At 40.5% G+C, this 15,562-nt stretch overlaps 1 protein-coding gene across 1 annotated transcript in view; it reads left to right on the top strand.

Moving 5' to 3' along the window:
- Nucleotides 1-15,562, top strand: part of NUP210 (nucleoporin 210) — a 142,488-nt gene that overhangs the window by 26,412 nt on the left and 100,514 nt on the right. The window contains exons 2-3 of the mRNA XM_077116402.1: nt 9,248-9,384; nt 11,560-11,691. Coding sequence (XP_076972517.1) covers nt 9,248-9,384; nt 11,560-11,691 — 269 coding nt within the window. The remainder of the gene's footprint in view (nt 1-9,247; nt 9,385-11,559; nt 11,692-15,562) is intronic.

Here is a 15,562-nt window from a genome sequence, read left to right as displayed (position 1 = left end):
CCTCAAGTCAAAGTGGAAGTTGCTGATTTTTATGATTTTTACCCCCGTGCCAAGCGGGCAGGGCTGATGGAAAAAGAAAAAAACAAATGTTTTTTTGGATCGGATGGTATGTAATACTTGAAAGGGTCTGGTCCCTGAAGGAAAGGAGCGGGCCCATAGGATCTGAAGGTACACAAAACAACATATCAACTTATGCTCTTGATTGGCAAACCCAAGGAATAGGGGTCCTGCTCTGAGAAGAATTTTTCTCTTTCTTTTTTGTAGCTGTGTTTTTATGGTTTGACTGCCTTTGGATACAGCAGCAGGGCTTCTCAGACTGCAACTGCCCCAGGCATAGGAAGAAACAAGCTTGTTTGAGGGCTTGTCTGGAGCCTGTACCTTCCCCAGGAGAGGGGTGGGGCCCAGCTCAGGTGGATTCCCTACCTCAAGGAATTCAAACCCCAGGGTCTGGAAAATTGAAGCGATTAAACTCAGCCTATACCCTCTCCTCTGTCTCTGCCATGCCCCAGCAGGGAGAGTCTGCTGAAGTTAAAGGTAATGCATATGAAAAAAAAAATGGAAACCTACAATGTCAAATTTCAAGAAGCAGAAGATAGGATTAGTGAACTGAAGGACAGAACATCTGAAATCCGACAAGCAAAAAAAATATATAGGGTAAAGAATGGAAAAATATGAGCAGGGACTCAGGGAATTGAATGACAACATGAAGGGCATGAATATAAATGTTGTGGTTGTCCCAGAAGGAGAAGAGAAGGGAAAAGGAGGAGCAAAATTAATGGAGGAAATTATCACAGAAAATTCCCCAACTCTTATGAAAGACTTAAAATTACAGGTCCAAGAAGTGCAACGTACCTCAAACAGAATAGATCCAAATAGATGTACTCCAAGACACTTACTAATCAGAATGTCAAATATCAAAGAGAAAGGGAAATCTTGAAAGCAGCAAGAGAAAAGCAATCCATCACATACAAGGGAAGCCCAATAAGACTATGCATAGATTTCTCAGCAGAAACCATGGAGGCGAGAAGACAGTGGGATGATATATTTAAATTACTAAAAGAGAAAAACTGCCAACCAAGAATTGTATATCCAGCAAAATTGTCCTTCAAAAATGAGGGAGAAATTAAAACATTTTCAGACAAAAAATCACTGAGAGAATTTGTGACCAAGAAACCGGCTCTGCAAGAAATACTAAGGGGAGCACTCGAGGCAATATGAAAAGACAGGAGAGAGAGATGTGGAGAAGAGTATAGAAATGAAGACTATCAGTAAAGATAAAAAGAAGGAAAATTAGCTATGACATATAAAATCCAAAAGGCAAAATGGTGGAAGAAAGTACTACTCATACAGTAATAACACTAAATGTTAATGGTTTAAACTCCTCAATCTGGCAGAATGGATTAAAAAACAGGACCCATCTGTATGCTGTCTACAGGAAACATATCTTAGACCCAAGGATAAATATGGATTGAAAGTGAAAGGTTGGGGAAAGATATTTTGTGCAAATAATCAGAAAAGAGGAGTAGGTATATTAATATCCAACAAATTAGACTTCAAATGTAAAGCAGTTAAAAGAGAGGACACTATGTATTAATAAAAGGAACAATTCAAAAAGAAGACATAATAATCGTAAATATTTATGCACCAAGCCAGAATGCTCCAAAATACATGAAGCAAACACAGAAAAGGGAAATAGACACACCTACCATAATAGTTGGAGACTTCAATTCCCCACTGTCATCAATGGACAGAACATCTAGACAGAGGATCAATAAAGAAACAGAGAATTTGAATAATACAATAAATGAGCTAGACTTCACAGACATTTATAGAACATTACACCCCACAGCAGTAGGATACACCTTTTTCTCAAGTGCTCATGCATCATTCTCAAGGATAGACCATATGCTGGGTCACAAAGCAAGTCTCAATAAATTTAAAAGATTGAAATCATAGAAAACACTTTCTCAGATCATAAAAGAATGTAGTTGGAAATCAATAATAGGCAGAATGCCAGAAAATTCACAAACATATGGAGGCTCAACAACACACTCTTGAACAACCAGTGGGTCAAGGAAGAAATTACAAGAGAAATCAGTAAATATCTTGAGGCAAATGAAAATGAACACACAACATATCAAAATTTATGAGATGCAGCAAAGGCAGTGCTAAGAGGGAAATTTATTGCCCTAAATGCCTATACCAAAAAAGAAGAAAGGCAAAAATTGAGGAATTAACTGTCCACTTGGAAGAACTAGAGAAAGAACAGCAAACTAACCCCAAAGCAAGCAAAAAATAAAGATTAGAGCAAAAATAAATGAAATTGATAACATGAAAACAATTGAGAAAATCAACAAAACCAGAAGTTTGTTCTATGAGAAAATCAATAAGATTGATGGAGCCTTAGCAAGGTTGACAAAATGAAGATGAGAGAGGATGCAAGTAAATAAAATCAGAAATGGAAGAGGAGACATAACCACTGACCCCACAGAAATAAAGGAAGTAATGAGAGGATACTATGAAAAACTTTATGGTAATAAATTCAACAATGTAGATGAAATGGACAACTTTCTAGAAAGGCATGAACAACCGACATTCACTTGAGAAGAAATAGATGACCTCAACAAACCAATCACAAGTAAAGAAATTGACTCAGTCATTAAGAAGCTCCCCCAAAAGAAAAGTCCAGGACCAGATGGCTTCACATGTGAATTCTACCAAGCATTCCAGAAAGAATTAGTACCAATCCTGCTCAAACTCTTCAAAAAATTTGAAGAGGAGGGAAAGCTACCTAACTCATTCTACGTAGCCAACATCATCCTCATACCAAAGCCAGACAAAGATATTACAAAAAAAGAAAGCTACAGACCAATATCTGTAATGAATATAGATGCAAAAATCTTCAACAAAATTCTAGCAAATCAAATCCAGCAGCACATATAAGAATTATACACCATGACCAAGTAGGATTCATCCCAGGTATGCAAGGATGGTTCAGTATAAGAAAATCAATTAGTGCAATACGCCATATCAACAAATCAAAGCAGAAAATCACATGATCATCTTGATTGATGCAGAAAGGCATCTGACAAAACTCAACATCCTTTCCTGTTGAAAACACTTTAAAGGATAGGAATAGAAGGGAAACTCCTCAACATGATAAAGGGAATATATGAAGAACCCACAGCTAACATCATCCTCAATGGGGAAAAACTGAAAACTTTCCCCCTAAGATCAGGAACAAGACAAGGATGTCCACTGTCACCACTGTTATTCAACATTGTGTTGGAAGTTCTAGCCAGAGCAATTAGACAAGAAAAAGAAATACAAGACATCAAAATTGGAAAGGAAGAAGTAAAACTCTCACTGTTTGCAGATGATATGATACTATATGTCAAAACCCCTGAAAAATCCACAGCAAAACTACTAGAGCTAATAAATGAGTACAGCAAAGTGGCGGATTTCAAGATCAACACTCAAAAATCTGTAGTGTTTCTGTACATTAGTAATGAACAATCTGAGGGGGAAATCATGAAAAAAATTCCATTTCCAATTACAACCAAAAGAATAAAATATTTAAGAATAAATTTAACTAAAGAGACAAGAGACCTATACAAAGAAAACTACAAGAAATTGTTAAAAGAAATCACAGAAGAACTAAATAGATGGAAGGGCATACCATGTTCATGGATTGGAAGACTAAATATAGTTAAGATGTCAGTTCTACCTAAATCGATTTACAGATTCAATGCAATACCAATTAAAATCCTAAAAGCTTACTTTTCAGAAATAGAAAACCTATTAACCAAATTTATCTGGAAGGGCAGGGTGCCCCGAATAGCTGAAAGTATCCTGAGAAAGAAAAATAAAGTTGGAAGTCTCACGCTACCTGACTTTAAGGTGTATTATGAAGCTATAGTGGTCAAAACAGCATGGTATGGGCATAAAGATGGATATACTGACCAATGGAATCGAATAGAGTGTTCAGATGTAGACCCTCTCATCTATGGACAATTGATCTTTGATAAGACAGTCAAGCCAACTCACCTGGGACAGAACAGTCTGTTCAATATATGGTGCCTAGAGAACTGGATATTCATATGCAAAAGAATGAACAAGGATCCATATCTCATCCTATACAAAAATTAATGCAAAATGGATCAAAGATCTAAATATTGAATCTAAGACCATAAAACTGTTAGAAGAAAATGTAGGGAAATATCTTATAAATCTTATAATAGAAGGCATTTTCCTAGACCTTACACCCAAAGCACAAGCATTGAAGAAAAAAATAAATGGGAACTCTTCAAAATTAAACACTTTTGTGCATCAAAGAACTTCGTTAAGAAAGTAAAAAGACAGCTTATACAATGGGAGACAAGATTTGGAAATGATATATCAGATAAAGGTCTAGCATCCAGAATATATGAAGAGATTGTCCAACTCAACAACAGAAAGGCAGACAACCCAATTACAAAATGAGCAAAAACAGATATTTCTCAGAAGAGGAAATACAAATGGCCAAAAGGCACATGAAAAGATGCTCAACTTCCCCGACTGTGTTAGTTAGATTCAGTTGTCAACTTGGCCAGGTGAGCATACCTAGTCTTGTTGCTGCAGACATAAGCCAACGGTACGTGAACATCTGTTGCCAATTACATCTGCAGTCAGCTAGGAGGCGTGTCTGCTGCAGTGAGTGATGTTTGACTTAATTGGCTGGTACTTAAATGAGAGAGTGCAATGTAGCACAGCCTAAGCAGCTTGGCATTCCTCATCTCAGCACTAGCAGCTCAGCCCAGGCCTTTGGAGATGCAGAAAGAAGTCACCCCGGGGAAAGTTGTTGGAACCCAGGGGCCTGGAGAGAAGACCAGCAGAGACCATCTTGTGCCTTCCACGTAAGGAAGAACCTCAGTGGAAAGTTAGCTGCCTTTCCTCTGAAGAACCAACAAAATAAATCCCCTTTTATTAAAAGCCAATCCGTCTCTGGTGTGTTGCATTCCAGCAGCTAGCAAACTAGAACACTGACTATTAGGGAAATGCAAATCAAAACCACAATGAGATATCATCTCACACCCGCCAGAATGGCCATTTTCAGTAAAACAGAAAATGACAAGTGCTGGAGAGGATGTGGAGAAAGAGGCACACTTATCCACTGTTGGTGGGAATTCAAATTGTACAACCTCTGTGAAAGGCAGTTTGGCAGTTCCTCAGAAATCTAAGTATAGAATTGCCATATGACCCGGCAATACCATTGCTAGGTATCTACTCAGAGGACTAGATGGCAAGGACACAAAAGGATGTTTGCACACCAATGTTTATAGCAGCATTATTTACAAATGTGAAGACATGAAAACAGCCAAAATGTCCATCAACAGACGAGTGGCTAAACAAACTGTGGTATATACATACGATGGAATATTATGCAACTGTAAGAATAAAGTTATGAAGTATGTAACAGAATGGATGGACCTTAAGGACATTATGCTGAGTAAGATGAGCCAGAAGCAAAAGGACAAATACTGTATGGTCTCACTGGTAAGAACTGGCATTTAGTGAATAAACTTGGAGAATTTCATTGATAACAGAAACCATCAGGAGATAGAAATAGGGTAAGATACTGGGTAATTGGAGTTAAAGGGAACAGATTGTGCAACTGGACTGATTGTAAAAACTCAGAAATGGAAATTGTTACTCAGATGTGGCCTCTCTCCAGCCAACACAACAAGCAAACTCACTGTCCTCCCATTTTCTACATGGGTCATAACTCCCAGGGGTATGGGCGTTACTGGCAACGTGGGACAGAAATCCTAGAATGAGCTGAGACTCAGCATCAAGGGATTGAGAAAACCTTCGTGACCAATAGGGGAAAAAGTGAAATGAGATAAAATAAAGTGTCAATGGGTGAGAGATTCCAGACAGAGTTGAGAGGTTATCCTGGAGGTTATTCTTACACATTACATAGATATCACCTTTTTAGTCAAGATTAATGGAGAGGCTGGAGGGAACTACCTGAAAATGTAGAACTGTGTTCCAGTAGCCATGTTTCTTGAAGATGATTGTGTAATGATACAGCTTTCACGATGTGACTGTGTCATTGTGAAAACCTTGTGTCTGATGCTCCTTTTATCTACCTTATCTACAGATGAGTAAAACATATGGATTAAAAATAAATAAGAGGGGGGACAAATGTTAAAATAAATTTAGTAGATTGAAGTGCTAGTGATCAGTGAAAGGAAGGGGTAAGGAGTATGGTATATATGTGTGCTGGTTTGAAAGGAAGTATGCCCACTAGAAAAGCCATGTTTTAATCAAAATTTTATAAAGGTAGAATAATCTCTATTCAACACTGTATGTTTGAAACTGTAATCAGATCATCTCCCTGGATGATGTGATTGAGTCAAGAGTAGTTGTTAAACTGGATTAGGTGACGACATGTCTCCACCCATTTGGGTGGGTCTTGATTGGTTTATTGGAGTCCTATAAAAGAGGAAACATTTTGGAGAAAAGAGATTCAGAGAGAGCAGAGAAAGCTGCAGCACCATGAAGCAGAGAGTCCACCAGCCAGAGACCTTTGGAGATGAAGAAGGAAAACGCTTCCCAGGAAGCTTCATGAAACCGGAAGCCAGGAGAGAAAGCTAGCAGATGATGCCGTGTCTGCCATGTGCTCTTCGAGATGAGAGAGAAGCCCTGACTGTGTTTGCCATGTGCCTTCTCACTTGAGAGAGAAGCCCTGAACTTTATCAGCCTTCTTGAACCAAGGCATCTTTCCCTGGATGGATGCCTTTGATTGGACATTTCTATAGACTCATTTTAACTGGGACATTTTCTCAGCCTTAGAACTGTAAACTAGCAACCCATTAAATTCCCCCTTTTAAAAGCCATTCCTTTTCTGGTATGTTGCATTCCGGCAGCTAGCAAACTAGAACAGTATGTATGAATTTTTTTCTGTTGTCTTCTTTTTTCTTTTTCTGAATTGATGCAAATGTTCTAAGAAATAATCATGATGATGAATATGCAACTATATGATGATATCGTGAATTCCTGATTGTATATGTAGAATGAAATGATCATATGTTAAGAATGTGTTTGTCTGTTGGTATATTTTCTCGAAAAAATTTAAAAATTAATTAAAAAATAAAAAATAAACATTTGTGCAACTCTATTAACTAATCTGCAGACTCTTGAGGTCCAGTCCAGGAGCCCATATTGCATTTATTCAGTGCATCTCCTCGGTCTCCTCTAGACCTGGAATTTTTCAAACTAGAATTTTCTGATTTTTTCTCTTGTGTTCATAGTCACTTTTGTTTGTGTGCGTGTTTAATGCCCTTTGAAAAATATCTTTGCGTTCTAAAGCTGCTGTCAGAGTGCATTCTGTGTTGGTGTGAGACGTGTTGACCCAGTCCCTTCTCACCTTCTTGCTTCTTTGTGCTCGTATCTGCTTTGTTGTCTTCCTTTCATCTCAGACATGCTGTTTTCTCAGAAGTCTCTCTCCACAAGGGGACTACAAGTACATCTTCTTCGGGGCTTAGATTTCCCTGTTGGCGGCTGATCCATCTTCAGATTTGCTGTAAGCAGCTCGGCATACATGGGTTGCTGTTTCTGTGACCGGGGCATCTTTCCGTTGTTTTGGGGGTGCAGCCTGTCTACCTGGTCCTGGGAGAAGCACTTGGCCTCAAGCTGGGAGACCTGGAGACTTCTGTATTGGTGCATTTTACACCGTTGCTTTTTCACAGCAGGCGTGTTTTTTTTTTTTAAATGTTATGTTTCCTTCTGTATACCCCAGAAAGTTAATGTTTCGGTGAGTTTTTAAGCAAAGGGGGTGGAGGGAGGGAAGCGCATCTTTCCCCAGCTCAGCCCTCTGAAGTAGGAGGTGAACATTTTACACAATGAGGGGTACCCTGTCCCCATGTCCCTTTATTAGACTATCAGCTCACCAGGGCAGGACCTTCTTCTCCCTGTAAAGTGTGAATTGGATTAGAGTACTTTACCTGCTTAAAACCCTCCAGTTAGAGTGGGAGTTAATGCTTGAGGGATGCAAAGTTTCTCTTTAGGGTGATGGAAATGTGTTGGTAATGGATGATAGTGATGGTAACACAGCATTGTGATGTGATTCACACCACTGAATTGCACTCTTAAGAACAGTTAAAATGGCAAATTACATGTTATGTATGTATTACTGGGAAAAACACACACACAGAAACATCTGTTGGCATTTCTTTGCTCTGAGAATTGAAACCTAAACACCTTTCCATGGCCCCCAACACCTACCCTGTGGCCTGACCCCCCACCTTCAGTGTCTGGCCCATCTCCTGGCCCCAGGGCTCAGATCTTACTGGACCCTCTGTTCTTGGAGCAGGCCAGGCTGGTGCCACCTCAACGCATTGGCTGAATGATTACTGCTTGCAGCACCCCACTCTTCGGGTGGCATTCGGGTTCCCACTCGATGTCACTCCCAGGGGGTTTTCTCCTAAGTATTCCATCTGCAAATAACGTTAATAACGCATGCTCACCTTCTGTTTTCTGTGTGCTGTTTACCTTGTCCACAGCCCCTTGTTTATATCTCAAGTCAACCCAGGGACTGACGATATTTGCGTGTTACAGATGGGGAACTGAGACACCAACACAACGTAGAACATCTTTTCTCTGCCATTCTCACAGCCCCGCTCGTCATCTGAAATCATCTCATGGACCCTGCAGAATAATTTATATGTTTATCCAACTTTCTCCCCACCTTTGCTGAGCTGTTAGCTCTGGGTGTGCTCAGACTTGACTTTAGAGTTGTCGTCATTTCAGTGAGCAATCTCCATGTTTTGTGGAACCCATTTGGAGATGGGAGCAGATGTCTGAAAGCCTCCTGCATGCCAGGCTGAGCGAAGATAGGGCTACATGGGAGTCTCGTCTTTGTCTCTCTCACAAGCAGTTTCCTTCGTGGTAGATAATTATTTCCGCATGTAAGCAATAGTTGTAGAGGTGGGTGCATTGTGACAGACCCTTGAACGTATAGGTCATTTCCAGCTATTCAGTCACCTCCTTTGTTAGCTCATCAGGGGACCCTCAGGTAGCCTTACTGGAGGGACCAGGGCTGGGCCCCACTTCTCCTCTGGGTTGCAGCTGGCGGGAGGCTGCCCTCTGTATTCCGTGTTGGAGTCTTGGACGGGGAGCCCAGCTTTGACTTCGGGTTCCAGCTCTGCTGCTGACAGATGGTGCAGTGCCCAGAATAACTTCTCCCCCTGACCTCTCGCTGCAGGTCATCCACTCGGCCGGAGGTGGCCAGCATCGAGCCACTGGGCCTGGATGAGCACCAGTGCTCCCGGAAGGCTGTGGTCCAGGCCCGCCTGTCTCAGCCTGCCCGCCTGACCAGCATCATCTTTGCGGAGGACGTCAGTAAGGACTCTGAGCCATGTGGGGGACCCCAGGGCTCTGATGTGCCATTGTGGGAAGACAGAAGGGGAGACTCCCCGTCCAACCCTGCAGCCACAGAGGTGGCCAGAGCCCATGGCGGGAGGATGCTGATGCTGCAGAGCTCATCAGAACGGGGATGCTGAGCGAGCAATACACACCCCCAGGCACACACCCACGGACATACATTTCCAGACACAACTCCAGACACACGCCCATGGACACACTCCCGGACACACACTCATGGACAAACACTCACATACTTCCATGGAAACACACCCCTGGACATACCTGCCATACACACAATCCCAGACACACCCATGGACACACACTCCCGGACACACACCTATGAACATCCACTCACAGACACATTCCCATGGACACACCCCCACAGAAATACACCCCCAGACACACACACCCCTGGGCACACACCCACAGGCCCAAGCTGTGGCCTGTATTTTGAACCGTCTCCTTCTGGTGAAGGCTGGCTTTCACTTCTAAATTATTATCTGATGACCACATAGTCCTTTATGGGTAGCAAGTAAAACAAATTTGTATAATCTACAAAACCACTCCTCCCATTTTCCCCTGTTGAATATACAATACCGTGCTTGCAAAATACTTAGAAAACAATACAATTTCTACCATGCTTTTTTCCCACCTACCATGATATAAAAAATTTTCCATTTTATTATAGCATTACTTTTATTAGTTGAATAAAAAATAATAAATGTATTTTTTAAATAAAATTTTTATTTAATAAATAAAAAACAAATATTATAATAAATTTTCCTTTTTATTTTTTTAAGCTTTTTATTGCTGTAACTGATATAGTGAGTAATATCTTAACAGGAGACTATCCTCTAGGCATTTTAAGCAGTGTCCCTTTTATTGGACATTTAGGTTGTTTTCAGATGTCTGTTTCAGCATTATATAGAGAAATAAATTTGTTTATATGAAGAAGTTTTTAGATGTATTCAGATTACTTCCTTAGGATAGATTCCCAAATAGATAGAGTCAAAGCATAAGAAAATACCTTTTTAGCACTCATCAACAGTGCACAAGTGTTTTTATGTGGAGCCTGGAGAAGGATGAAAATTATTTTGTATAGTATGATGTGACTCCTACAGGGGCACTTGAGACTTAGGTAATGTCACGTATGTATCTTACTTATGGAGCAAGTAAAAAATATGCACACACAGACCCCTTTTTCCTCCTATAGCATAGTTTATAACTGTATGTAAAAGTGACAGTGAAATTCCTAGTCCTGATGTAGAGCATGGTCCAAAACAGCATTATCTTCTTGTGGATACTTAATTAGTCATACTGTTTGGAAATTTCCGTTGCTAGCTATCTGAACTCATTGCTTTCAAATTCTGCCTTCCATCCAATACCAGTGCTCAATTTTGCCAAATTCTTTGCTACTTTAAAACAAGGGTCATGTTCTTCCAAATGGCCATGACATATTCATCATTTCTGTCTAAGGCCTCATTGGAAGTACCTTTCGCATCCATATTTCTACCAATAGTCTCTTCAAAGCAATCTAGGCCTTTTCTTTCAAGCATTCTTACAGTTCTTCCAGAATCTTTCCCTTATCCATTTATAAAGCCATTCCAGCATTTTTGATATTTGTCAATCGCAGTACCCTACTTCTCTGGTACTAAAATCGATCTTGGACATTTTCCATGGCATTAGAACTGTAAATTTATAAGTTAATAAATCTCCATTGTAAAAGCCAACCCATTTCTGGTATATTGCATTCTTGCAGCTTTCACAAACCAAAGCAAATTTTGATATTTAACTGAGTAAAACTAACTTTTCTTGGAGGAGAATTATTTTTTTGGCACGTAATTTTAAATGCTGGCACTTGAGTTTGCAATGAAAATGCTACAAAAAGTCCTTACTTTCTGAATGTCCATATTAACTTTCACAAGTTTGGTCAGCTGCTTAGCTTTCAAGGGTTAGTTTGGTTCTTTGTCTTGAACCCTATTTTGTTCTTTGGTTGGTCGCTTTCATCTTTTCAAAGAGTAAAATTTTGGAAGGAAAGAGCCGCCTCTTCTGACCTGGGGGGCCCTGGAGGTTGGCTGGGAATGGGGGTTAGGGTTGGGGTGGTCAGGCGCTGTCCTTGGTGCTGACCCCTCTGTTTCCCACCCAACCCAGTGACAGGCCAGGTCCTGCGCTGCGATGCCATTGTCGACCTCATCCATGACATTCAGATAGTCTCCACCACCCGCGAACTCTACCTCGAAGACTCACCCCTGGAGCTGAAGATCCAGGCTCTGGACTCTGAAGGTAAGGCTGTCCCCTTCCCTACCTTGGCCATTGATCTTTGACAGCCAATGCTGGATATTGGCCACCGCCATGACCCTGGCCCCTCTCTTCTGTCAAGAGGGTGAAGTGGGTGCTGGGGGAGTGGTTTATGAAATAGATGCCACCACTGAGGTGACCCCATGCCACAGAAAGGCTCACAGCCACACCTCATGCTCAGTGGTCTCTGCAGCAGCCTCCAGCATCTGTGCACAGTCATTCTGCATGTTAGACCAAGGCTTTGGGAAGCCAACCTTCTGGAAGACTTTTCCTTGCACAGCTTTGTGGCCTGGTTTTGGCTTCCTCGCCCAGACCTCAGAGCATGTGTGTGAGCCAGAGTGCATGTGTGTTGCTGACCCAGCACGCTGCCTTTGGCTCCTTCACTTCACCAGTGAATGTTGGCTTGTTCTGGGTGGAATTTTTCAATGTTCTGTTCTGGTCACAGGGAGACTGCCTTGGCTGTAGCTTAGACTCTTTGTAAAGGAGACAAGGGAAACTCTGTTGCTTAAGGCTTTTGTTGAAAGAAAGTCAAAGTCAAGCAAAGGCATCTTGCAGATGATGGAACTTCCTGAAGTACAAATCCAAATCAAGTCTTGCTTTGACCTTGAAACGTCTCCTGACCACTTAAGCTCCCATTTTTTTTATTGTGAAATATAACATAAATACAAAAAAACAATACATTCCAAGAACATTTTAACACGTATTTGTAGAACAGATTTTAAAGTTTGTTATGGGTTAAGTTGCAAAATTTTTTGTTTTTTCTTCTAGCTGCTCCAAGACACTGTAGACCAACAGAAATATCAATATAATGATTCAGCAGTCATACTCATTTGTTAAATCCTATCTTCTCTGTTATACTTCTCCATCTCTTTAAATAACATATATACATAAAAGAAATAAATTTCAAAGTGCATTGCAGCAATTAGTTGTAGAGGAGATTTCAGAGATTGGTACCGGTTACAATTCCACAATTTCAGGTTTTTCTTTCTAGCAGCTCCAAGGTACAGGAGACTAAAAGAAATGTCAGCATAATGATTCAGCACTCATACTCATTTGTTAAACCTGACCTTTATTACTCCACCATCACCTTTAATCTTTCTCCCACTCTTTAGGGGTATTTGGGCTATGCCCAATCTAACTTTTTCATGTTGGAAGGGGTTGTTGTAATATGGGATAGAGGGATGGAACTAGTTGATGTTCTGGAGAGGCTGGTCCCTCTGTACTTTAGGACTTATCTGGTCCAAGGACCCATCAGGAGGCTGCAGGCTTTGGAAAGTTACTCTTGTGCATAGAACCTTTGAAGAATCTTATATAATGCCCTAAGTATTCTTCAGGATTAGCAGGAATGGCCCTCATTGGGGTTTGGAAAGTTATGATCTGTAGCAGTGTCTAACTGAAGCATGTGTAAGAGTGACTTCCAGGGTAGCCTCTCGACTCTATTTGAACTCTCAGTCATGGACACCTTATTTGTTAGACTTCTTTTCCCCTTTTTGTCAGAATGACATTGTTGATCCCATGGTGCCAGGGCCAGGCTTATTCCTGGGAGTCGTCTCCCATGCTGTGGGGGAGACTTTCACCCCTGGATGTCATGTCCCATGTCGGGGGGGAGGGCAATGATTTCACTTGCAGAGTTGGGCAGAGAGAGAGAGAGAGAGAGGCCATAACTGAACAACAAAAGAGGTCCTCTGGAAGTAATTCTTAGGCATATCTATACGTAGGCTAAGCTTCTCTGCTACATACCTAAGCGTCGCAAGTGCAAGACCCAAGATCAAGGGCTTGGCCTATTAATCTGGGTGTCCCTAATGTTTGGCACAGTATCTGGGGTTTCCCCCATGGTAAAGTTCAATAGTTCCATAATTTTTCTCCCATCCCTTAAGGGACATTGCCAGTACTTGTTGATTATCTGCTTAGTAAACTCTGGGATGTATTACTTAATGTAATGTGCTCATTAAGTTATATAGGATTAAAGGCCCTCATTCTTATTCTGGGCTCCTTGTGTTTGTATTGTTTAAATGCTCTATTCAGACAGGTTGAGTTAGATTGTGTACTAGAGAAAATTTAGGTTCTGGACATGATAAAACTTTCCTTTGGTCTCAAAGAGTAGATGAAATTCTGAAATGTCTTCCTTACCCCTGTATTCTGAATTACCTTAATCCCAACCCAATTGGCTTCATTCCCACCTCTAAATAGCAGGCCATACACATATAAAACAGTCCCTCAAAATCCAGAAACAACAATTACCACTCCAGACTAAATGTGACTACTATAAGAACTTACAATATAGGCCCCCATTTTTTAAATGGGATCATACAATATTTGCTCTTTGTTTCTGGCTTATTTTGCCTCACCAAATGTCCCACAGGTTCGTTCACATCGTTGCACACCTCACAACCTCGTTCCTTTTTGTAGCAGCACTATTTTCGATCATATGTTTACGCCATCATTCGCCAATCTACTTCTCAGTGCATCTTCTGCCATCTCCATCTACAGGGCCTCATGTATAATGTCCAATGTCAACAATCCATTAACACGCTCAATTTTAGATAATTTCATTTTTCCCAAGAGAAAGATAGCCAGTAAGTACACTCTTACCAAATAGAAAATCCAAACGTACCCCTAAGTCTTGTCCCTCCCCCTATTATGTACCCCTGGTGTTGTTGCGATACTGTTGATGTTTTCTTATTAAACATAGCCAATAGCATGCTACACCATGAAATTATGCATTCTTTGTATAAGATTTGTACCTTGACAGCAGTTCGTGCAAGAACTTCTTTATATTTGTAGTGTTAATTGATGGGATACTTGAGTCTATATACAACCCCTTTCAATCATGTTCACTTTCAATATGGTAATATTACTTAAAGACCTACTAGTAAACCGCCTTCAGTTCTATCTATTCCCTTACAATTAAATTCAGCCTTGTTAGCAGACTGCTCACCGATCTCTAGGTCCTCTACATTCTGTATTATAAGCCTCTGATTTTACCTTTACCATGGTCACAAAGTGGAATCATACAGTATCTGTGCTTTTGTGTCTGGCTAATTTCACTCAGCATTATGTCCTCGTGTGCTTCAGGACGTCATTTCTTCTTAATGTTGCATGATACTCCTTCATATGAATATACCACATTTTGTTAATCTACTTGTCTGTTGATGGGCACTTGGATTATTTCCATCTTTTGATGATTATGAATAATGCTGCTGTGAACATTGGTGTGCAAATCTCTGTTTGTGTCACTGCTTTCAGCTCTTCTGGATGTATACCAAGTAGTGCTGTTGCTGGGTCATAGGGCAACTTGATATTTAGTTTTCTGAGGAACCAGCAGACTGTCTTCTATAGCGGCTGTACCATTAAACATTCCCACTAGCAGTGCATAAATGTCCCAATTTCTCCATATCCTCCCCAACATTTGTAGTCTCCTATTTGTTTAATAGCGGTCATTCTTATGGGTGTGAGGTGGTGTCTCATTCTAATCTTCATCTGTATTTCCATTATAGCTAACGAGAATGAGCATCACTCCATGTGCTTTTTAGCCATCTATATTTGCTATTCAGAAAAATGTTTATTCATATCTTTAGCCCATTTTATAATTGGGTTGCTTGTTCTTTTGTTGTTGAGTTGTATGATTTCTTTACATATACAGGATATCAAACGTTTAACTGATGTGTAATTTCCAAAGATTTTCTCCCATTGAGTTGGTTGCCTTTTCACCATTTTGACAAAGTCTTTTGAGGTGCAAAAGCTGCAAAAGCATTTGATTTTGAGGAGTTCCCATTTATTTAGTTTTTTTAATAGCTTGAAATTTGGGTATAAAATTTAGGAAGTTACCTCCTATTACTAGATCTTGAAGATGTTT

This window comes from Tamandua tetradactyla, chromosome 9 (assembly GCF_023851605.1).
Source record: "Tamandua tetradactyla isolate mTamTet1 chromosome 9, mTamTet1.pri, whole genome shotgun sequence".
Lineage (NCBI taxonomy): Eukaryota > Metazoa > Chordata > Mammalia > Pilosa > Myrmecophagidae > Tamandua > Tamandua tetradactyla.
This window is presented reverse-complemented; position numbering and strand designations above follow the sequence as displayed.